General features: G+C 39.5%; 1 protein-coding gene across 8 annotated transcripts; it reads right to left on the bottom strand.

Annotated features, from left to right (window-relative positions):
• Positions 1–1,624: 1,624 nt before the first annotated feature.
• Positions 1,625–13,167, bottom strand: tpm1 (tropomyosin 1 (alpha)). 8 transcript variants are annotated; one of them, XM_015012621.2, is made up of 10 exons: positions 12,893–13,163; positions 12,543–12,668; positions 8,529–8,662; positions 7,495–7,612; positions 7,306–7,376; positions 6,483–6,558; positions 6,246–6,308; positions 6,085–6,154; positions 5,478–5,556; positions 4,237–4,439 (listed from the first exon to the last, which is right to left on the bottom strand). In XM_015012621.2, exons 1-10 carry the CDS (start codon positions 13,004–13,006, stop codon positions 4,436–4,438), a joined length of 855 nt encoding a protein of 284 aa, XP_014868107.1. In that variant the 5' UTR covers positions 13,007–13,163; the 3' UTR covers positions 4,237–4,435. The 8 variants fall into 8 exon arrangements, with proteins under 8 accessions (XP_014868106.1, XP_087862390.1, XP_014868110.1 ...); XM_015012620.2 differs by lacking the exons at positions 4,237–4,439; positions 5,478–5,556; positions 12,543–12,668 and adding exons at positions 1,625–2,482; positions 12,214–12,339 and having other exon boundaries at positions 12,893–13,164; XM_088006264.1 differs by lacking the exons at positions 4,237–4,439; positions 5,478–5,556; positions 6,483–6,558 and adding exons at positions 1,625–2,482; positions 7,017–7,092.
• Positions 13,168–24,495: the final 11,328 nt, after the last annotated feature.

The raw sequence follows: 24,495 nt of genomic DNA, 5'->3' as shown, positions 1-24,495 counted from the left end.
AAGCATCACTTAAAAGCATGTAGAAATTACATGTTATGTAACAAAACATAAAAGAAAACATTATTTTTTAAAATGATCACATTTATGAAAAGATTAAGTTCAAACATAATGGAAATGTGCAAAGTAAGCAGCCAGAGTGAGTGTACGACACTGACCTTTTAACATGTTAGATAACTTTGAGTGAATTGTGACTTAATCGAGGGGACAATGTACACTCAGAGCGTGCAATGAGTCACTCGATGACCTTGACCCTGTAGCAAACATTGATGTTTTCAGTCGAGATAGCAAAGAGTCAAATGATTGGGTTTTCATTCAGTTCCCAGAACTGATGAGCATAAAACAGAAAATATCGGCTGTCATTTATTTTTGGACTTGAAGGCGGTGTCTGGTGACATATAGGTCAACAATTTCATGCTGACCACTCATCATAGGATGAATTTTAAATTCTACAATTTGAAAAAAGGAGGCTGAGCAGTTGCTTAAGGACTAGTGTTATGTTTTGGTGTCGGTAAAGATTGGGAGAAACGTGGCTGAGACACTTGATTATAAAGGTTTTTTGGAAATTAAAAACAGATTGCACATATTTCTAAACAGCTGTTTTTGCCTTGGTTTTTTATGTGGTACTGCGTGTAGATCTTTGATAGAATACATACTGAAACGGTTGCAGAAGTATGACAGGTGGAATTTTGAAATGGTGAAGGGGTGTTAGTGGCACTATAAACTACTAGGTATCACATGCTCACAAACACAGAGCCGACTCCACGAAGTTATAAATTACTTAGAATAATATTTTATTTTTGACACGTAAGTAATTCTGTTATCTTTATATCGGGCATATGGTTTGTGAAGGCCCGTTTGAAATTGTGTACAAAACCACGCCCACCCGGCTCAACATTTTTTTTTCGCCGGATGATAAATGGTGCAGATCCACTTACATACTTCCTGTTTGAGCAAACAAGACCAACATAATCAAATCCCAACTCAGGCAAAAGTCGAGCGTAAGGTTTTGCAGAACAACACCGGAGATCTCTCGAAATGAAAGTTAAAGCCATGAGTTTTATTTTTTTCAAACGTGAAAATTGTTTGAACATTCAGAATATTCTGCTCCGCTCACTTAGAATTGAAGGTTAATTCATTTGTAATGGTTATCTACTTTCAAAAACAGAACAAAAAAAAAAAAAAAAAAACTTCGTAGTTATACTAGTAATGTTATGTCTAGTCATTTAGAGATTTAGGCATTTCCCAATGAAAAAGTAGTAATTTTTATCCATATTTGTTTTTTCATTTAATTATTTACGTTTTCAAAAGTCTACCGAGTTTGCAAACTCTTTTTATAACTGCTGACCAGTTTTTTTTTGTACGTTTCCACTGGTATTTTATTTTTGAAATGGGAAGACTTCTTACCATCAGCCTCATCTTTTGATTCTCCCACATATTCTCCATTTAAACCAGGACTATAGTTTGGTCACTCCAAAATATGCTTCCAGTCTAAATTATTGGTTGAAACCTAATACTGTAAAATTTAGATTAAAGAGTATTTATTTGGCCAAAGATTGTTTTTCAACTCACAATTAGCCCCGTTATGTTATTGTGTGATGGATAAGAAGACGCAGCATGCACCGCATTGTTGGAAAACTTTCAAAACGTGGTTTTATTTATTATCAATTTATACATTTCAAATATGTTGCACACTCAAAACTTCTAATTTTAAAATAAAACTAAAACGATGCACAGCCAAATGACTGAAATTGTGACAAGAATTTAAACCATGGATTTTAAAGAACATTAAATTTCCAAATACTGTAATGCACAATGGAATCAAGAACACAGTAGCACCAGTATACATACAGACAGGCAAAGCCTGTGTACAGTTATACTTGGGTGAAAAAAAAACAAAACATTTTGTATATGGAAAATATCAAGTTTGACTAAGTGCAAAACATTTGTACTTCATCCTTTGGTCTGTGCTTAAGCTTGGAAATCCAGATCATCTTTATTGCAGATGTAGAAAACAGTCCATCACAAATTTTGCATGCCACGTCACCAGATGAAATGTCAGAAAGCTAAAAAAACAAAACGACAAAAAAAAACAAACAAAAAAAAACTATATACTTCATTGACTGAAAAAGGCAGAGGTAAAAATCATTTTTATTTTACTGATAAAAAAGGGTCTGGCTATGCTTTAACTCTCCTTAGCTAGGCTCCTGGGTTGAGTTCCGCTGAAGGCAGGACTGTGCGTTCAAAATAGCAACTGGCTATTTTCTTCACCAGCTTTGGAGGAATAAGACGACGGGGTTCTGATAAGCAAGGTGCAAATACAAAAAGCCAAACCGCTACACATGTGAGTGTGTGGAGGGGGTTGGGGGGGCGGGGGGGGGCGGCAGGTGAAAGATGTGCATTCACAAGTTATTCAGTTCAATTAGAGTCTGGTCCAGCATCTGGTGCATATCCAGATTTTCTTCTTTAGCTTGTGACAGTTTCTCTGTTAGAACATAAAAAAAAAAGACATTTTCAACTCACAAACAAGGACAAGTGACTCAGTGAGTTAGCTTTCATTAATAATCAAGCTGGCAACTCATCTAGATCAGTTGATTATTGATTGACTTGCACAACGCCACAGAACTGACCAAACAAGAGAGGCACAATTATGATATGCAAGCTACCATGCAAACGTACTACATGTACAAGCTGCTACAAGTACATAAACAAAGTTAAAATGTTTTTGTAATTGTGTTACAATCTAGAACTCGAGTCACAAACTCCAGTCCTCAAAGTCTGGAGTTTATAAGTTCTGCAGTTGTTAGATGCCCCTTTGCTTTAGCACACCTATATAAAAATAACTAAATCATTAAAAGGGCTGTTAAACTTGACTGCATGCTAAAGAGTCAGTTCAGCCATTTGATTCAGTTGTGTTGGACAGGGGTACATCTAAAAATTGCAGGATAATCAAGGACCCGAGTTTGAGACTCCTGGTCTAGAAGGTTATATTTTCAAATAAACATCAAGTCAAATGATGACTCGGACAGAATGAATAAAAACCACAAAACAAACAAATAGGAAAATTAGTTCAAAAAGAGTTTTAGAGTACAAGCGCCCAGTAATAAATTGAAACAGCTTTGTGAAAATCTTTTGTTAGTTTTGAAACTATTGGTCTACACTGGACTGCAGACGGTAAGAAAGGAATGCATCACATACCCCCTTATGATGGTGCGACAAGATATAAACTAGAAAATGTACTTGGAATTTAACAAAATGATTGAGAAAAACATTAAACATCTTATTCTTTCATAGTCTATTTACCAGGTTACTAGGCGGTTTTTGTTAGTGAGATACTGCCGTTTCATTTTGTAGATTTAACACCCACAAGTGAGAATATGTCCCATGTAAATATCATTGAGAATGTAAAGGATAAGGTGTAATTCATATTCTCTTGATTATGTCTTCAATTTTGTCTTTTCATTAAGAATGATGAGTATCTAAAGAAATGTATCTATAAAAAATTATATCAAATACCATTTCTCACCTCTTCAAGATTTTACATTGCAGAAGCTAAACTTAGCCACTTTTCACACAAAGCAGAAATGTTGGATCCCAAGTATTGGATCAAGGTACCAATCAAGGTTCTTCAATTGATCTACACCCAATTCCTGAAATGCTGTAGCGTTAACTGCCTGAAACTACGAACTGAATGAAACAGACCCAGAATCTGTCATCGAGTATTTATTCAAATTCAAAGACAGTCTTATGCAACACACAAAGCGCATTTGTTGAGTTAACCAATAGCAACTTCCTTTAATTTTGCCATCACCGGATGAAGCTCCACAACTCTTACATGTTCTCTATTTGACCAAACTACACTTTTCTACAATCTTCCTGACAATGACTCGGCAGTGAAGTTCTCCATCTCTCAGATACTTCTATCAGTCACCTTCTATACTTCACTGAACGCATGCATCAATTGCTACTTGGCTCGGTTTTCAGTCAACCTGAAGTTGCCTTCTCTTTAATGCCAACAGCACCATTTTTGATGTTTCTTATACTTTTGCTTCACAGAGCAATAGTTAAAGAAAAGAATGGACATTAATTAAAATCTATTAAATTACATTTTTGGAAAATGGGAGGTAAAAGGTTTCATGAGATGAGACAAAATGACTACCATTACGGCATGATGGATTTGCTAGTGCCAGACTAGACAGACAAAAAACAAAGGGACAGAGTAAAGAGATACAGCTTACATAGAAGGAAGGATGTTTATTTTTAACAACGCAGGAAGATTCTAGGGTTCTGTACAAGTGGTGGGGTGCAACGGAGTTGACAATATGATGAGGAAAGAAAAGCAAAGACAGGGAGGAAAAGGAAAATGGAGAGCAGTCTGGAGAGAGCAGACAGGTTCTGCTCGGGCAGAAGGAGGCATCTTTGATGAGATGTAAACAATTTATCTGTGTGGAAGAAGAGAAGCATAGTGAACCCAAGGAGGTTGGCGTTTGGACCTACAGCAATAAACCACAACACACCAGAACCTGAGGAGTCACACTGACACTACAGCAAAAGACAGAATGCATAATTAAATGCATTGTTTGTACAGCAAAACAAGAATGGTGCTTTTCATTTATCAGAATGAGCTAGTGACTTTTTTTTTTGAAGTGGAGTTATGCAGAGTATTTACAAGCAGCAAGTATCTTACATATAGCAGGCCAGAGTCACACTAATCTTAACTTGGCTATCAATTTAATCATTGTTTCATCTGAAGTCGAACACTCCAGGTTTAAGGTTTGGAAGGTAAGAAACTACTTGTACGTACTCCTCACAAACTCACTTCAAAACCAATACAAACGATCCCATTGACTTAGCAAAACTGAGGGCTCAGCCACAGTGATGCTAAACACCGACAACTAACCTTGAGCTGGTACAGTGACAGAACGAAGGGCAAAAATCATGAACATACAAGAGGCCTTTCTTCTGGACAGAAGTAGACCATATTAGTGAAAAAGTAAACAAAGCAGAACCATCAACCAGAGCCGTTAAAATGCCTTCGCTGTCTAGTTTCGGTAAGCAGCCTGGAAACTCAGATATTAACTCAACATCTTAAGATTTAGGCTTTTTGGAAAAAAATGCATGAGAACAGAAAAAAGTACAACGATAATTCATGTAAAAGAGTAAATGTATTTTTCTGGTTCTTGCATTTTTCTGTCCATGCATAGAGTTACTTCAGTCCTGTTTACAGTAAACTGAAAGAGTGTGATTTATAAAGGCAGACCATTTTGAGTCAGAAATGTTGCAAACTGACTCGAATCACATGCAGACAAAGTTGGGAAATATCTGTTTTAGCACTTGAACTTAAAAATAAAGATGAGCTAAATCAGATAGAACAACTCCAGTGGGTGAACATAATATGGAGACAAAGTTGAACAGGCAGTCGGGCGAAGAGGTGAGGAGCGTGACAGTAAAACAAGCAGGTGTCGAAAGGCATAAATTACATGGAAGTCATGTCGTTGAGGGCATGGTCCAGCTCCTCGCTGATGGCTTTGTACTTCAGTTTCTGGGAGTACAACTCATCTATTGGGTGGGGTAGAGGAGTGAAGGGAGTGTGCAGTGGAGGCAGAGCAAAGGAGGTGGAGGGAGGAAACGAAAAGGAGGCAAAAGGTGGAGGATCCAAGCCATAGAACGTATAGAGAAGAAGACAGGAGGAGAAAATGGAAACAATCAAAACAGAAGTCCCTTCGCACTTCAATTGGATTGAGCATGGAAAGTACTCCTGGGTTTAATGGATGTTTTTCCCTTAGGTATATACATTAAATTCTGCAAACCCGCTGTGCAAAGACATATTTCTACTACATGGAAGGAAAAACTCACTGGTGATACCTTCACACAACCTCCCTTTGAAAACATCCAAATATTATTTTCAACTATGAGGTAACATCTAACCCTGCTTTCAGATTTAACACAAAAGGATGCGTTACCACATTAGATGACACTGCCTGAAATAAAGACTTAATGTCGTTAAGAGGACAGCAGAATAAAAAGGAGATGGATCCACATTTAAATGACAACAGGAGGCAAATATATTGCGACGAAAAAGCTCACCTTCCAAGTCATCAATGGTCTTCTCAAGCTTGGCTACTGATCTCTCAGCGAACTCAGCACGAGTCTCAGCCTGTAATGTAGAGACGCATCAAGTCCAACACTTGAACTGTGATTCAACACCTCTGGCTTGGTCATCTCAGTTCAAATTAAAGAAACTTTACCTCCTTCAGCTTGTCGGTGAGGACCTTGATCTCCTCCTCATACTTGTCTTCCTTCTGTGAGTACTGATGAGCGAAAACGGAAACAGCGTCAAATATAGGAGATCAAATCTGCTGTCCACATTCATAGAAAAACGCATTAGCTGAAACTTAAAGACTTGACTCCTCTGTCTCCCCAGTTCGCAGTCTTGAAGCAGAAAAGGTGCAACAGCATGCAGAGGCCCAGAAAGTCACGCTTACCTTCTCTGCCTGGGCCTCCAGTGACTTCAGGTTGTTGGTCACAGTTTTCAACTCTTCCTCAAGTTCAGAGCATTTGCTGGTGTTTTAAACAAGAAGATACAAAGCCAAGGATGCAAAGAAGGATAAGGGAGGGGATTTGAAAACAAAAAGAAAAGGGTGGGAACAAGGATGGACAGAAGCACAGGTAGACACAGAATGGGTCCATGGGAAATGAGAAAAATGGAGAGAGGAACCGAATAAGAAACACAGGAAATCCCCCCAAAAAACATAAAAATGCCTCAACAGAGCAGTAATGTGAGAACAGCATAGTGAATTTAGTAGTGTTATTGTCAAATCAATGCTTTGCATTCAAGTGTCATGCAATTTGTTTTGACGTTATTCTTGCTCAGCTCTCTGCTATGTTAGGCATTAAAAAAAAAAGTCTAAAACATCCAGGAAAAAAGGCGTGAAAGGAATAAGCACAGAGGGCAAAGCAAATGCAGCAGGGCAGACGGTGAGACAAGCCACTCAGTAATCGCATTCGGTTGGTTGTACCTGTGTAACTGTGGAATTTAGCGATTTCAGGCTTTGCTCCAATACCCTTAGCTCGTCCTCCACTTTCTGAGCGCGCCTGTTAGTGGGCGTGGCGCACGTGCACAAGCCACAACCATTAATACGGAGATGGGCATGCAAATGACAGTAAGAACACAGTGCACACTGTCTAAATAAAAACAAGTCCTGCAGTGTGGGTATTAATACAGAAAGCTTTTTAAAAACGTGAACATTCCGGCATCCATGCATGTGTAAGTGCAGATTCAGAGCGCACGGGAGTGAAAGCGCTCACCTTTCTGACAGCTCAGCGCGCTCCTCTGTACGTTCCAGGTCACCCTCAATGATGACCAGTTTACGTGCAACCTGGGGGTGCAGCACAACAAAGTGTTACGCCGCAAAACAGCAGCTTAAAAACAGCCATAGAAGGTAAGGATTGTTGCAAGCGAGTATCCAATTTTTTTTTTTTTTTTTAAGAACTCGCCTCCTCATATTTGCGATCTGCCTCCTCAGCAATGTGTTTGGCCTCTTTCAGCTGGATCTCCTGGATCTCCATCTTCTCCTCATCCTTCATGGCCCTGTTCTCAATGACCTTCATGCCTCTGTGTGATGATGCAAACAGATCGGGAATTAGGGGTTGACAGTTTATACCCGTGTAAACCCAGGCAGCATGAGCTGGTTTGGTTCTCAGCAAATATATTCAGACCCACTGAACTTTGTCACATACATGTGGTCGTATTCAAACCACAAGGCTGAAAAATAAATGTCTGAAAAGTGTGGCATGCTTTTGTCTTCAGCCACTTTAACACACTCAGATAAAATCTGGTGCAACCAATTACTTTTAAAAGCTTACTCATTATCTGTGATAGGGATTTATTCCAAGTATAAATACAGCTCAGTTATTTGTACCTTGCTAGAGAACATTACTGAACAGCAGCAGACAGGCAAGGGATGAAGTTGGGAAAAAGTTTAAAACCAAGTTTAAACACTAGTCCGTTAAAAATGTCGTGAAATACCGATACACCTACCCACAATTCTATCCTTTGCAGAAGAATGTCAAGGCCACTGTCGAATGAAACCCAAAATTCCCGTTTACATTTTAGAAAAAGTCATGTAGGGAACATAAACATGTGAATGGAGTTGTCCGGTCAGATGAGACCAAACAAACTTTTTGACCACGTGTAATACTACTGCCATGTGAAGCTGCACATGGCTCTGAAAATGATCCGTTTCGTTCCAATTCACAATAATTCAAGAAATCTAGTTGGCGTTTTGACATTAAATAACAACAAAGCATATTGATTTTTGTAGCTGTAATGTATAGAACACGATAAAGCTCAAGGGGTTTGAATATTCTCACAAGGAACTGTAAATGTTTTACTTTCGATCCCTGTAGATAGCTGATGAGGTGGCGGTTAGTGCTCCATATAAACAGAATGAAAACAAGGCAATCCCCAGAACTTATTGGGATTGATGAAACAATCCGAGTCTGCTCTAAGGGGAAAAAACAGGACCCACCTCTCGCTCTCATCTGCAGCCTTCTCAGCCTCCTCCAGCTTCTGCAGGGCTGTGGCCAGACGCTCCTGAGCACGATCCAACTCCTCCTCAACCAGCTGGATACGTCTGTTCAGGGAAGCGACATCTCCCTCAGCCTAGGGACAGAACGGAAGAGCAGCAGATGAGGACACTGCAGAGAGCTTCACCTCGTAACCCGGACTCAGACATTACACATCAGCCCAAAGGAAGTATGTGGTAGATTTGTGAACTTATCTTGATGCGAGAGAAGCAAAAATGATCAGAAGTGTTCCTTTGTGCTGCCTGGTGGGAGGCTACTATATTGACTTGTTATACTAATGATGCCCCAACTGGCGAAGGGTTGAACACTGCACTTCGTTAGATGCCCCACTGAGAGCATTAACAGTTCTCAAGTCGATAAGCCTGACATTGCTCCGGATCTTTAGTATTTACCAACTATGTAGAGATGATAAGCAAGCTGGAAATTTTGGAAGAGAAGGAATTTGAGGTTTGCACTTTTCCAGGGCAATGCAAATTAAAATTTTCTCGCAATACTGACAAATAAAATAGAACAAATGCAGTTTTGAAGCCACTAGATGAATTAAGTACATTATCTCCATTCATAAGTCAAAGAATATCCCCAACTTTTAACAGTCACATATTTAAAATTGGGAAGAAATGTGACATTTTTTTAGTGCAATTAATGACTAGGAACATATACATGTTTGCACTTGTTGACTTGCCAATCAAATAATAAAAAAAGTCAGATTCCGACAGATGCACAAATCGATATCTGGTTGATCAATTTGTGTGTCTGTCTAAATTTAATTTAAAAAGGAGAAGGCTGTTTTGTTTTCATCAGGGCTTGCTGCCAACTTCTGCATTCTGCTGTGTGCTCAGCAGGTATGAGGCTATTCTTGAAATGCATTACGCATCCACCAGACCACAAAAGTCCTTTTTTCCCCCCCCAGGCCATTTCCCCTGCAGCTCGAGTCAAAACGAGCAGTGCAGGTACTCAAGTTTAGAAACTGCAACAAGTGAGAAACTCCCTTCAGTACACCTGAGTAGGCTACGCTCTGACGGCTGAGAGGGGGACTGAGAAACATTCAGTCCCCCTCATTTCTATCGCCGCTATGCTCTGTGGCAGTGCAACCTCCTGCCCTTATATGGGCAAGTCAAAGAGCACAAGCTGACAGAGCAGGATGGCACATTAAATGTTACCACAGTTTAAGCAGCTACTTCCTGGTGTTTGGGAGATTATTCAAATATTTGGGCTTTTGGTCCCATTTTTAGAAAGCAGGTTGCCTGGAACAGGGAAGTGCTTGAAAGTGGAGCAAAGTCAGGAGGTGAGGCAACGCAATGATACAACGTACCGCACTGCTCAACGGTCGCTACACCATCAGCGGCCTAAAGCTGTCAATTACGCGCACTCGGGATTTCAAACCCTCATCTGTGACTTAAAGTGACACAGCCCGGAGTAGAGCAAAGCTCAGCTTATAGCACTGCGGGGCATCCAGATAAATCCAGCCATCTCACAACCAGAACACTTCCCCTCTCCCCCCTACTTTTTTGAAACGATTCATAGACGCGCAGGAAATGTTACTTGCCATGCCTCTTTTTTGCGCTTGATGCGCAGGTACGCGCGGTCAACATGCTTACTTGTTCTTTGGCTTTCCTCTGTGCAAGCAGATCCTTCTGTAACCTCTCGGCTCTGTCTTCAGCACCGTCAACCTGCTCTTGGAGCGATTTAATCCTCCGTTTGACCGCGTCCAGCGATTTAGCTCCAGCCATTATTGTTATTTTTTATTTGACAACGAACAACTGTTTTAAATATTCGAGACTGCCCTCGCAGCTGCAGTTACTTTCTGACAAATTGTCAAGAGACGGGATGACGTATTTGCAGCGCGCAGTCAGAGAGACGCGCTCTGCAAAGCTTTTTTTTTTTTTTTTTTTTTTTTTGTCCAGGAAGTTAACGCTGATTTCAACACACCGTCTTTCAAAAAAGAGATAAAACGACTATTCTGGAGTGTTGTGCAAACTTTTGCACGGAACAAATGTCAAAAGAAGTGGTAAAAATGTGACAGCTTTGAACAGAAAACAAGATAGCTAAGCGATTTTAGTCCTAAGTGTTTGAATGCAATTTAATTGATTCAAGCAGCAGGACACTAACGGAACTACAGCGCCCTCTGCGGACCTAACGAGAGCAGTGCATGAACTATTCTGAGGCTACAAACCGCTTCAGTGAGTTTTTTCCTGAAGCCCAGGATGCTGTAATTACAGGGTAAAAGTATAAAGCTTTAAAAATATGACAGACAAAACCTACAGCTACAAAAACAGACCACGATTCTGAATTCATTTAATAACTCACCCCATATAACCCCTCCCCCACCCCCCCGAAAATAAATATAATCACCAATTTGATTTGTATTTTAGTTAAAACTCCAAAAAAAAAATCCTTGTATGAAGTACAATTAAATAGTTAAACTAAGATAACAATGTTTTTTAAAAGTTTTTTTTTTAATGTATTTATCTAAATGTGATTTCAGGTATCCAACCTGAGATTTAAAAAAAATGGAATTAGAGCGCCATCTGGGGGTTCTCTGTGAGCAGTACAGTCCTTGTAATAAAATGCATTTGGGGTTCAGACGGTTTCAGCGTTTTTCCTGAGCCCAAACTGCACTAATTACAGTGTTTTTTTTTTTTTTTTTTTTACATTTTAAATATCTCTAAAATATCTTAAATAAGTGACATAACTCTACGAACAAATATAGTGTTGGGTAAAAATTCAGTCACAAATAGTACGCCACGCGTCACCTTGAAATAAAATTCACCATCAAATAATCCAAGAGGGTAAAACTCAAAACACTCTGACAGACTTTGTCTTAATTCCCCGTGTGGAATCCAATTAAAGGATTATTCCAACGTGTTTTCCCCCTCGGTGGCTCAATGCAACCTAATTTACTTTTAGAAGCATAAACTTCTCTTGTCTGCCGCACTAGGATCTGGCCGACACCCAGTTTTTGTCATTAACGGGCACCATTGTCGGAGGACATGTTCCTTCTATCCCAAAGTCATCAAAGCTGACATACAAGAAATATATGGGAGGAAAAACGATCAAAAATGTGTTTGTTATTTTTGAAATCTACACGCTGTTTTGTACTTATTTGAGTGGGAAGTGCGTTTTTTGTCTGTGGTAAGCAGAAGCGCGCAGCCCGCTGATCTGAGCTCTATCTTGACCATATAAAGCAGTGGGCTATATTTATCTAGGCGCTGCCTCTGCGAGCTTGGGAATTCTACACATTAGGCTACAGGCTTCACTCACTCTGGAAAAAAAAAACATAAGCTGGGAAGATTTAGCTTATTTCCTAACAGGACTGGCGGAGTTCAACATGGAAATCCTCACATAAATACATAAATATATGTATAACCACATATTTGACTTTCTTTGGGCTGACTTGAAAGTGATTTGTGGAGAAACATTTAGCGACAGTTCAACAGTTACTACAAAATCAAGAAAAAATGATAGATAAATGATCAATTTCCAACTCTAGCAGTGGTACCAAAAGCACCACCAAACTCTTGTCTGTGCTGTTGAACTGTCGCCCTCAGTCCCAGATGAGAACAGTGAAGATGTGAAGCGGCGTGGTGGGAGAAGGGTGCCTCTGCGAACACGCGTCCATATACTTACATCGGTGGCTTTCTTCTCAGCCAGCTCAAGCTTCTCCTGGGCATCTTTAAGAGCCTCAGAGTACTTGTCCAGCTCATCCTCAGTTCCCTTCAACTTCTTCTGCAGAGCCACCAAGTCGTCCTCAAGCTGATTTTATGTTATTGTTATATATATTTTTTTTCATGTGCAGGAGAGGTTCAGAGGTGATCGGCGGAGAAAGGGAGTGGCGTGAGTGCGCAGGGGCGCAAGAGCGCACACGGAGAGACAGGAGAGGACAGGACAGGACAGAGAGAAGACAGGGAGAGAAGAAGAAGAAGTTAGGTAAGCTCATGCACTTCAGGTTCAGGTACCTTGGTAGCGGTCTCCTCAGCAGTCAACAGTTTTTCCTCAGCAGTTTGGAACTCCTCAAACACTTTATCTCTCTCGTCCTCTGTAACACGCAATTTCTTTTCCAATTCTCTCATTTCTTCCTCTAACTACACATGCATGCAAAGAAATTATAAAGTTAAGCAAAAATATAATAATATACACATTTTTTCTTTTTCTTTTCTTTTTTTCTTTTTTTTGCTTTTACACTTAACTAGCAACAGCTCCAAATCCATTACAAATAATGATCCATAGCTTTTTTTTTAGTGCTGCTCCTGGTCTTTTCGTGCTTTTCCATCAAACATATAAAAAAAGTGAAGACAACTCATCCGACCTGTTTGCTTCTGTCCTCCGCTGCTTTCTTGTCTGACTCGGCCTGCTCAGCTCTGTCCAAGGCATTCTCCTTGTCGAGCTTGAGCATCTGCATCTTCTTCTTGATGGCATCCATGGCTGCTTATTTGCTGTGCTTCAACACCGACCAAAACGTCCAAAAGGGAGAGCAGGAGATGGGGCTGGGGGAGTCTGTGCCTGACGGAAGGCTGGGGCTGGACTGCGGGCTCTGCCTGACTTCGTGCTGTCAAATATGTTCTTCCAAGGAGGGGGTGACTGGATTCCTGAGGACATCCAATACTCTCCGGGAGGAGGCGTGTGCGAGAGGGGAGCTGGGAGGTTTTTTAAGGAGCTGCTCAGCGATTCGTACTTCCCAAACATTTGACTTTTGATACGTCTTTATATGGGAACTCCAAGCAAGCAGGCTACAGGAAATTTACTCTGAAATGCTACTGTTATTGACGGTGTCTAGGGCGAACATGTTAAAAACCATTTATTCCCCCCCCCTCCGCTTAGAGCAGCCTTTTCTGTTTGTCTTTCTTAACCACTCTTTACAAAGGGGGGTAAATTTGTCATTGTAAAGTCGTTTTTCTAGTGAATTCCAGGGATTTCAGTGATCCCAGACTGGGACTCTGGATCCCAAACTGCACTTAAAACAGCCCGACCTGGGTTTCCTTTGCTTTCCGTCTCCGTTTGAGCAAGAGCGTCCCCAGAAAAATTTGAAAGGGGTGGCCAAATTGTGGCGACTAATAATCCTGAGGGTGGTACATTAAAAAGTTAAAACCATCAACATTTTCTATGATGTTGTTATACAGGTACATCTAAAAAAAAAAAAAAGAAGAAAAAAAAAGAATGTCATTTTCTTTAGTACATTAAAAAAAATGAAACCCATATAAAATAAAGATTCATTACACAAAAAGAGGTGTATTTCTTATTTCTGTCCATCTTAGTGACTGTGACTTTAGAGTTAATGAAAGTCCAAATTCATGTTTCTCAGAAAAGTGGAATATTACAGAAAGCCAATAAAAAGATTCTTAATACAAAATATTAATATACACAGTCATGGGTAAGACTGTTAGCTTGACAGCTGCTCCGCCACAATATCTGACTCTTTCCACAAAGAGTGTAAGCCTGGCTATACATAGAGGGTTTTATCACAGGAAAGTTGAGTGGAAGGAAAAAGTGTGGTAGAAAAAAAAAATATGAGAGAATTGTGAAATGATGCCCAGTCAAGAGTTTAGGAGAGATTTACAAGAAACAGAATGTTGCTGGAGACAAGACCCACCAGACACAGACGTATCCAGGACAACGAGCTACAACTGTTGCATTTCCTGTCTTGATCCATTGTCAGATCAGAGACTTCAAAAGTGCCTGATGTGGGCCAAAGAGAAAATATTTTGAACTGCTTCACTGAAATCCAAATTTTTTAGATACAAGTTGCTGAGCTCTAGTGTGAAGATTCCACAGTCGTCTGCCGGTGTTGGTCCACTGTGTTTTTCTGAAGGTCAGTGTAGCCATCTACTTTTAGAGCACTTTATGCACCACTCTGCTGACAAGCTTTATGGAGATGTTTTTATCTTCAAGTAGGATTTAGCACTTGTCCACACTGCCAAAAGTACCAATAACCGCTTTAATGACCATGGCATCGCAGTGGCTTATTAAACAGAAAAGCTGTCTGTCATAAAACCTCACTGATATAGTTGAATTGAATTACTGAAATAAATAAACTTTCCAGTGAGGGCCACCGACACATAAATAACTCAGCTTAAAATGCTGGACGTAAGCCTAAACTGCATTCATTTGATAAACAAACACATTTATAAATAAGTCAATTAATCTGTTTGTGCCTCATTGAGTCTCATTTGTCCTGTATTGATTTCATGTGAGATACAATATTATTCACATGTTTGGCTGGGTTATAGGGGCGGCCAATGCCACCACGGCCCTGCCTCGGCGGCACCACTGCATCTGAACACATCCGTGTGGTGTTGGCAAGGGAGTGACAAACAGCATGGAGTAGAAGACATGCCTTCTGTAAGTCTATTGACACCTAGATGCATTGTTTGAAGTCACTGGGGCTCAACACAACCAAGTGTTTACCTGAAATTGTATCAGATATCAGTGAGGACAAGAGAGGAGCTTAAACCTCAATTACAGCAGCTTAGTCTCTAATCTGTCTGTCATCTGGGAAATGTTAACTGGTATTCATGCTGCCAAATGAGAGTATTTGATTATGCACACACACACACACACACACACAATGAAAATGATTAAATATGCATCAATAGATTTTCAAATGCATTGATTGCAGATCCCACCTGCTTTGCTTTCATAAAATATATTAAAAAAAAAAAATCAACTCTGAGGACTAAGGATACCCCAACTGTCTTGTAGCCGCCACAAGGATCCTCAAGAGTATTTTTAGGACTGCCTTCTCTTTCGTGCACCTGCCTTGGTCTGTAATCAAGACTTTAGACATAGTGCCAAGCGTTCTGGATCTAACAGCATTAGTTAGCGCTCCTAAAATATTCTTTGTCCTGTTCAGACTAAGCTCAGTTTTATAGATTATTTTGGCATTCCTAGTCAAGCCAGTAAAGTATTAAATGAGCCGTCCCGTCTTCAGACTTTAACCAAGAGAAAGAAAATGTCATCATTTGAGACGAGGGGCGGAGACTGAATGTAGGATGTCATCATATTGGTTTGGTTTTCTCTCCTGCTAATTTTAGTGTTGCTCTTTTGGATATGATTGGAAGACTTTGTGGCCAAAGAAAAATTTCTGAGTCCATGTTTATGACATTTGCTTTTCATTAGCCTCTGTTGGCAATATATGTTTTAAAAATCTTTTTTATTTTGTAGCTCAAATAACTCGATGCAAATAAATATTGGGTAACCAGAACTTCATGGAGCCATTACATTCATGTCTAAATGGTCATGGTGTTGGTATACAAAGCTATGAAAAGAATTTTGTCCTCTTACATGATTCTTCTGTTTTCGCTATATTTTGTCACATATTTGAGGACATCATACAAATAATTTAAACATTTGTTTGATGTCCTCAAATACATTTTTATTGGACCACAATAAGTTGAGTAAAATGTGAAAATGTAATTACTTCATTCTCACATTTGTTTCCGCCATTCCACCTTTGACGGGAACAACTGCTGCTGTCAAGTTTTTCACAACTAGCAAAGAGCTGTGGAGGAATTTGGGTCCACTCATCTTTGGAGAATTTCTGCAAGAGCCACACTGCAGGATTTTCAAGCATGAATGGAATGGATCGCAATACAATTTAAGTCTAGATTTTTACTAGCTCACATCAGAATCTTCGTTCTGCTCTTTTTTCCCCTGAAATGTCTCTGAATAAAAACCCCACCAAATATAAGAAAATGCACAAAAGTTATATTTTTGACTGATCATTACACAGAATATTTTTTTTTTCTGGAAGTCTAGAGAAATATCAGAATTTTTAATCGAGAATCGAGGGGTTTGTGTTCTCTTTGGTCAGCAGTGGATTGCAACTTTCTGACTGATGCTGTTATTGCATAACTTTTCTTATTTTCGAATCAAGAACACTATGGATGGCAGTGCACTGGATGCAATTGATTTCACGTCTGAAATCAATTGCGTTTTTGTGCCAAGTAAGTACAATCAGAATTTGAAAATGTTTATTTTCTCACATTGCGTCTCATCTTGAAAATGTTTGATCTTTATCATACAAATCAGATGTGGCCTTATATAATGCACAAACATACCTTTTGGATTCACGACAGCTAGATGTTCATACTTTAGGGTAAAACACCCAGCAGCATACTTTCGGTATTAGTTAAACAAATAAAAGGCAGTCTGCTGGAACTTAATTATCTTAAAAATCTCTTTCATTTAAAATTGTTGGATGGATTTCCTGTGGCACTTTGAGAAAGGAAATGAGCCATGCTGTGTGTTCCTGTGGTACATTAGCACAGTGAATAAAGCACAGGGTCTGTTATAGTTTGGAACGACATCCAAAGACTGCTGAAAATGTACTGAAAAAGTTCCACGACGCATTCCGTAGGAAAATCTGATGAAAATCAACAAAGCTTAAGTAAATAGCTCATAAATTTGTATTCTTTCATTTTATTTTATCCTGCACATCATGAGAACAGCATAAACTCCTTCAATATTTAAGGCTCAAGGCCTTTAGGAAAGCCACAGGCCAGCCAAAAGACATTTATTTTTCCCTGCTGCTGAAGTGAAAAAAAAAAGAAAAAAAAAAAAGAAGCTCTTGACATATAATTTTGTGGGGGGAAAAAATGTGCTTCACAAGCACTTTGAGGCATTCCACTAGATCAGACAATGAATTTAAGCTACAGTTTGGTTCATTTTAAACTGGAATTAAAACAATGGGCCACTACAAATTAACACCAGCGGCATTGTTTTGGATGAAACCCCCCCATCCCCCTGAACACTTCTCATGTTTCCGAGAGCCATTAATCTCTGGAATAATGTTCCCCTTTAAATGGAAAATTCAGCTGAGGAGATATCCCACTTCATTTCTCTCAGTTTCATTTTTGATCACCTTCCAGCCTAATCTGAGGTTTTCCAGTCAGATCTAAGGTTTCTCTAACATGCTGGAATTTTGTTTACCTCTCAGGATTGTGGTGGAGCGTTCTGAAGTGGGTCAGCAGCAGAGTGGGACAGGTGCAGCAACAGGTAAAGGCATGCACATTAGCAGCGTTATCCTTCCCAAAACTTTCTCAATCATGCATAACTTTCCTGCAAACATGCTTATAAAAAGGGGCTGTTAAAAAAAATGATGGCATCCAAGAATCACTTGGGCACAACTCTGAGGTCACAAAATATTTATAGTCGTACTCTGAGTCAGAGTAGATGTGAAAAGCCAAACCCTAACCCTAATCCTAACCCGAAGGGGTTGTGGAAATCTTTTTTTTTTTAAACCCAGAGTTAAATCTTAAATTGTAATAATGAGACAGTGGCAGTAGTAAAACACATTATTTTCCCAGACAATAAACAGCACCCTTTCAAAATGCCTCATTAATTTGATCCTGTGTCACTATAGCCTGCAGTGTTTTTTGTGTAGCCTGCAAATGTATTTTTCACCCCCTAAACTTTCTCACATTTTTCTATGTAACAATGACAAATGTTAGCGTACCTTATTAAAATTTTATGTGATAGACCAACACAAGGCAGCACATAGGGATGCATCATTTCATCACCCCTGAATCAATCCTTTGCAAGTCCACCTATCTCAGGGAGACCGCCTCCAGCCTTTAAGAGTTTATCTGAGTTTATCTGGAAACTGAAATTCCTGCCCAGCTTTAAAAAAACAAACAACCAAACAAAAAAAACCCAAAACAATTAAGACTGTCACATTAGATGGAGAACATCTGTAGAACTCAATTTTCAAGCCTTGCCACAGATTCTTAGTTAGATTTATGTCTGAATTTGGATTGAGGCATTCTAACACATGTTGCACCTCTTCCTGTATGTTTAGGTCTGTCAACCTGCCACAAGGTAAACCAACACTGCCTTCTGCTTTCTCCAGTGTTTTTTAACTCCACCCACCTTCCTCCTGGCTTTTGACAGCACTGCTGTGTTGTTCTGCCACAGAAAATCCCGATAAAACTTTGTGATTGTAAAAGAAAATAGGTATGAATACTTCTTCAAAGTGTTGTTATTGTCAACACAATATAGTCAACCTCTGAGAAGCGTGGTGCAAATAAGAGGAAAAGATAAGCAAAACTGTACTCGCATGAGTAGATCTGGAGAAAAGATATTAACATTGTACTCATGAAGACTTTCTGTAAACCTTAATATCTAAATAGGAATCAGTGGGACATTTTATTTACTCTTCAGTGTTCCCATACATTAATGTCTATTTTACATGCAATGCTAACTGCACACTGCATGGACATTTTAGGGGCAGCTGTCTCCTCATGCTAGGGGAAGAGCCACTGGGTGAAGCTCTGGGAAGAGCAGGCGGGCTTCTTGTCGAGTGGATTCTGCCGACATCGTCCTAGTTTATATTTAGAGAAAACCTCTTGGCTCTTTCGGACGGTACCCGTGCAATTAGATAGGTCCATGCAGGGCAATGGTCGAAAACCAAAAGGGGGGCCTCGGGATTGGTGCAACCTAAGCTGTAATCCGACCCAAACCCACGACCTACTGACGGTGGGCTTATTCACAGTAATGTTCCAGCACTATATATACAGGTAGCAGTAAGGGTTGTCTACTTGGGGGTGCAAGAAGAAATGGAAATATAACAAGGGCATGGAGTCAGAAACAGTATTTTTGCTTGATGGATAGTTGCAATAAGGTTGTGGCATTTTGACTCCGACTGTACTGGGCAATCCTAAATCTGTCACTAAGGGTATAAATCTCACAAAAGTGTTCCTTTCTCTGGTGCAATTCATTAAACTTCCCGTTTGGCTAATGGGAACTTTGTTCATCACATCAGACTGTTTCCTCTAGACTGAATCTTAACAATTTAACTCAAATTCCTTGGGCACAAAGGTCAATAATTGCAGCTGCAGGTACTCCAGAGATAAGAAGCTTTCTCCCAGGACCAAGAATATGCTGCAGAACAAAATAGCTGCTGTTGAATGAAAGGATCTGTCATCCTTCAGATTGTAGTAATTCTCAGAAATAGGACACAAAAAGAAATACTTTTGGGACAGTGCAAGAAACATTCTCTCATGGCAGGTCCTAAAAAGTAAGTTTTGGGGAAATTTGAAAAGATAAGAAACGTTTCTCAAGAAGCAGTTTGGAGCAACAACTTCATTACCGACACAAGATGAGCAACTGAGCAAAAAAAAAAAAAAAAAAAATAAGCCAGAAAGGCAAAGCTGGCAGTGCTGCAAACACAAATGTGGGCAAGAGTCATAATGGAGACATATTTGTGGCCTCTACAACGCTCCGCCCAGATGGTTTGTTTGTGTTTCCCCTTCAGATGGGATGTACAGAGAGACAAGACCATCAGCCAAATCTGATGCTGCTCAGTCAGCCTAGACAAAAAGAGCAGGGAGGGGCCAAAGCATTTCGGTGGTGGGTGTGGGGGGTGTGGGGGGGGGGGGTTGTCACGATTCATTTCACACTCATGTGGGATGCCAAGCTACAATCCTTCTGTAAAATTAAATTCTCTAAAGGCTAGACAGGTCAAGGCAGGAGTATTAAATCAGACGCTGTCAATCTGTGCCATACACTCTGCCTTAAAAACCCAGCATTGACACTTATTTGTGCCTACTGTGGGAAGTCTACAGGGAAGTACAGTAAATGATTGCTTACAGGGAGATTGAACTCCTCCTACTTCTAGATAAGGAGCAGAGAAATTCCTCCTGCAGGGATCAGGACTCATCGTTGACATAAAAGCTTACTGTCCTTTCCTTTGGGCCTGTGGATATCCTCTCCCACACATGCGCTGACTGTCTTACTAATCTAATATATCAGCTTGGAACTACCCTGCATCTTGAGGACAGCTCCATTACAATATTTGTCTTTAGTGCTTTGTGCTGAATGTTGAAGATCCAGGAGTTTGTATGCTTGCAACCAGTGGGAAAATCTTTAAAACAATACAGAGAAAAGTGTTTGATTCCTTTTTTTGGTGCCTATTTCTCGCACTTTAATGTACCTGATTGTCATCGTCATCATCATCACTTTTATTAAAGACAAGTAGGTACATACATTAAAAAAACAAAAAAAAATTAAAAGACAAGTCAATAAAATAAAAATAAAAATTACAAATATAAGTCACAAATTTGCAAAATTACAAAATCTGCAGTAATTTCATTGCATTCATTGCATTCTGGGTTGAAAACTGACTAAGCTTTGTGCAATATCCTTTAGTAACAGGATGATGTTATTTGTAGAATCACATAATCTCCACATGAATCTATACATAATATTGCATAATATGGCATAAAAAAAATGGAGACACCAACACCAAGAAATAACTGGCTTGCAGTGGCCCATCTCTTCATTCTAATCATTAAACAAATCTGAAGACCAGTCACAGCTTTTGTAAACAGAAAAAGCAGATTTCAAGTGATGATTTCATTCATTTCTTTATTCTGAGACAGCAACTGCCCCATAAAACTGTTTGTTCTACCCTTGGCAACCACAATTATTATTAAGCATTGCCCATAACTGGCAATGAATCTACTTCATGTTGATCAGACCAAGCACTGATCATGCCTGGGTGTGATTTGTGAAATGGCCAAGAAATGTGGTTAATGACAGTTAATTAATAATTTTAAAGGATTCCTTTTTTATATAGGTGGTATGGGTATCTGCATTTGCATTTTGTATTTTCGCAGGTTGTCTTTACCCCCCCCCCCCCGATATTAAAATTTACTTTATTATCTGTGTGACTTTAACTGAGCAATACTTTTTCACAGCACTGTATCTTCATCCATATATGGGTTCTCTGGTGTGAGCAAGGTCGAATACTGTTGACAGAGAAGACAGCTAACTTGTGGGGGCGTTTTGTGAAGTCCAAAGTCAAAGGCCACTCAGTATTTTTTTTTCCATTCCTTGGTGCTCCAAAACTTCTAGGTATGCACTTTCTGCTCAGCTACTGTTCTCCCGGCTACAAGCTATCTGTTGGACGCTGTAAGGGTCAAAGAAAGAAACTCTGGCAATATGAAGATTGCCAGGATTTCTTTATTACACTGATCATTTTTCTTTAAAATACTGTATGCCCTTCTCTTTAATGCTTCCTCTCACACCACCGAGATGAAAACAAATAAGTTTGCGTTTGAAAGCTGAGAGCAAGGAGCCCCGTGTTGTTTACGAGTCCCACACCTTTAACTGAGCCTAGCTTGGCCGAGTGAAAGCTATAATGTGAAGTTCATTTGAGACTCTCATGATGAGACATTCCAGTGTGGCTCTGGGTGGCTGTTTGAAAGCCTGTGTTCACTGCAAATGGGTCTCAGTGGTGAGAAATGCCAGAGGAACCCACAATGCAGCAACACCTGATTTCTTAAATTAAAGCAAAGTCTGTCTGTAGCTCTCGGGCTTGATCAAACTCCACGATGGTTATCCTCAGACTAAGACTCAGTGCTCAGCTTGGGATGTAGATGAAAAAGTTGTGGACAGCCAGTCATTAAAAACTGAGCAGACAGAAGAGAGAAAAAATAGACGTCCATCTGGTGTGGTCTGGCAAGTTCTAGTTATGGAGCCTTGGAGGTGTATGTACTACATGATGGGATAATTATGTCTTCATGAAGACATATTAAAAGAATGGAATAAAGCAGTGTAAAAGTTTAACTTTTCATGTCTAAACCATCCCCCCACCCCCTACTTTATTAAAATTTCAAATTGACTGAATTATCAATAAATGAGCCCTCCCTTGTTTTCCTTTATAAAAGAGACAGTTTGTCTTTCACTGTGTTCACAACTTACAACACAAGTAAAACATTACACCAAACAAGGACAAATAATTCACTATGATACACTGAGCTGGAATAGGAGATTTGAAACAAATCAAGAAGGAAGAATATCAAATCTGAACTTGCAGAAAGTGCAGAACATAAGACCTTCAGAAACAAGCCAGTAAACTGAGCAAGCACATATGGTAAGAATGGAAAGCCTGAGGCAAAACTGAAAAAAAATATACTCCAAATATACGCTCAACCAGAGCTACGAAAATCCTGGCCATAAAAGTTTAGCCCTTCATGAAAACAAATTTGAATGGTTGGTCATTTTTGTTGTGTAACGTTAATGATGCCGACACAGAAGTTATCCTGTGTACAGAAAGAGAGCAGCAGCGTTCTTGAACATGCCTCATCTCAGCCTCAATGAAACTTCAATCCTGCCCAAAGTAACCAGGGGCTGCGAGGTATCCCAGAATACCCCGAGTGAGAGACACTTAGTCCAGTACAGGAGCAACACAAAGACAGAGCGACACAAGTGAGAAACTAACATACACTCACATTGATCCATCTCTCTCACAGATATCTCTTTAGACTTTTAAAGAAATTCTGAATCATGGATGAATTATTTGCAATTCACAATGAGAAATTTAAGTTTTTGCAAATTTTCTGTGCAAATTAGCTCAAAGTCCGTCAGAGTTACTGTATACATCAATTTAAAGCTCCGTCACCACTGTGTACCACCGTGGAAATAGTGTTTTCAGTAAACTAAACAGTTTTATTTATTTATTTATTTTTATTTTTATTTTTTCAGTCACGGTGGTTTGCAGGCAAACAAATCTTCCATAAATTCCAGATTTGTAAAGTCCACAAATAATAGTTGCCCTGTCAAAAAGATTCTTCCACCTCAGTTAATCTCTGCAGCTCCTTCAGGGTTAAAATGGGTCTCTTGATTACTCCTATGTTTCATTCACCTCTGGTTGGCCTGTTAATTTAAGCTGATAAGGATGTTTTGGTAGTGGTAATTTTACCGTGTCAAATAACACATGCATTACGCAGAAATAGAAAAACCAGAGCAGCCCAAGTTTTTAACAAAGTTCTGAGACCTTCACAGGCCAGCTGTACATACTACAATTCAGGTATGCACTGACGGACTCTATTAACTAATCATCTGATTTCTAAAGGTAATCGGTTGCAATGAATTTGCCTTTAGGGTATCGGAGTAAAGAGGGTGGACAAAATGCACTCCAGTCATTTCTGATTTTTATTTCTACATAAAGTTAGAAAGCTCTGCACTACTTTACACTAACCTTCATCAGTTAGTATCGAGTAGGATGGTATATAATTTGACCTGGATTGGAATAAATGGAATTGATTGAATTTTGACCACATTGGTAATTATTGAATTCAACCTATATAGCAATTATTAAATCCCACCTCTTTCACAACTCTGCGTAGAACTAATGAACATCTGTTTCCATTTCCAGTCATGTTAAGTACAGCACACATCCCAAATGTCTGTTTCTCTGAAATACATCCCTTATTTTCCAAACTATAGCCATCAAAACAAATTCAGATCCGAGAAAGATACCTAAGAGTTAAAGCTAAAAGTGAAAGCAAATGTGACAAAACGTGAACAAAGTCACAATGAATATTTATTTTGGTTATCTTTACACTAAATCCTCTTATTAAATCTGGCGCCAGCATTGATAAACAAGAACAACAAAAAAAAGTACTGTTAGTGAGAAGGAGAGAGTGTTTATTCAGCTTTAATGCTGGGTGGGGAGACTACTGGGCTGAGAGAGGAGAAGGAGCCAAATATTTTCTTCTCTGGCTGACACTTAACGTGTTTAAAGGAAAAAAATATCCTTTTCAAGACGGAGGGATTTTATCGAACGAGTGCTTAATCTTGTTCTAAGCTATCAAAATCTAATGAGAATATTCACATCAGTTCGCTTTGGCAGAATGATCCAAGACAATCAGCTCCTCTGGCGTACATCGAGTTCTTGGCACTTATTCAACCGTGACCAAAGCAAACAAAAATCAGAGCGAAACCCTTTAGAAAGAACCTGACTTCTGATGATTGTGTCTGGCGCTGGGGGATTAGATTTAATGGCTATTCCTTATGTTACTTGCGAAGCTGTCCAAAATTAGCACCAAAGTTTTAAGTCTCAGCTTGGTCCCGATATAGCCGTGGTGTCACTGCTGACTGAGAAATACTGTGCCTTCTGTACATGATGAC

This window comes from Poecilia mexicana, unplaced genomic scaffold (genome assembly GCF_051168715.1).
Source record: "Poecilia mexicana isolate PSO_F unplaced genomic scaffold, ASM5116871v1 scaffold_6, whole genome shotgun sequence".
Classification (NCBI taxonomy): domain Eukaryota; kingdom Metazoa; phylum Chordata; class Actinopteri; order Cyprinodontiformes; family Poeciliidae; genus Poecilia; species Poecilia mexicana.
This window is presented reverse-complemented; position numbering and strand designations above follow the sequence as displayed.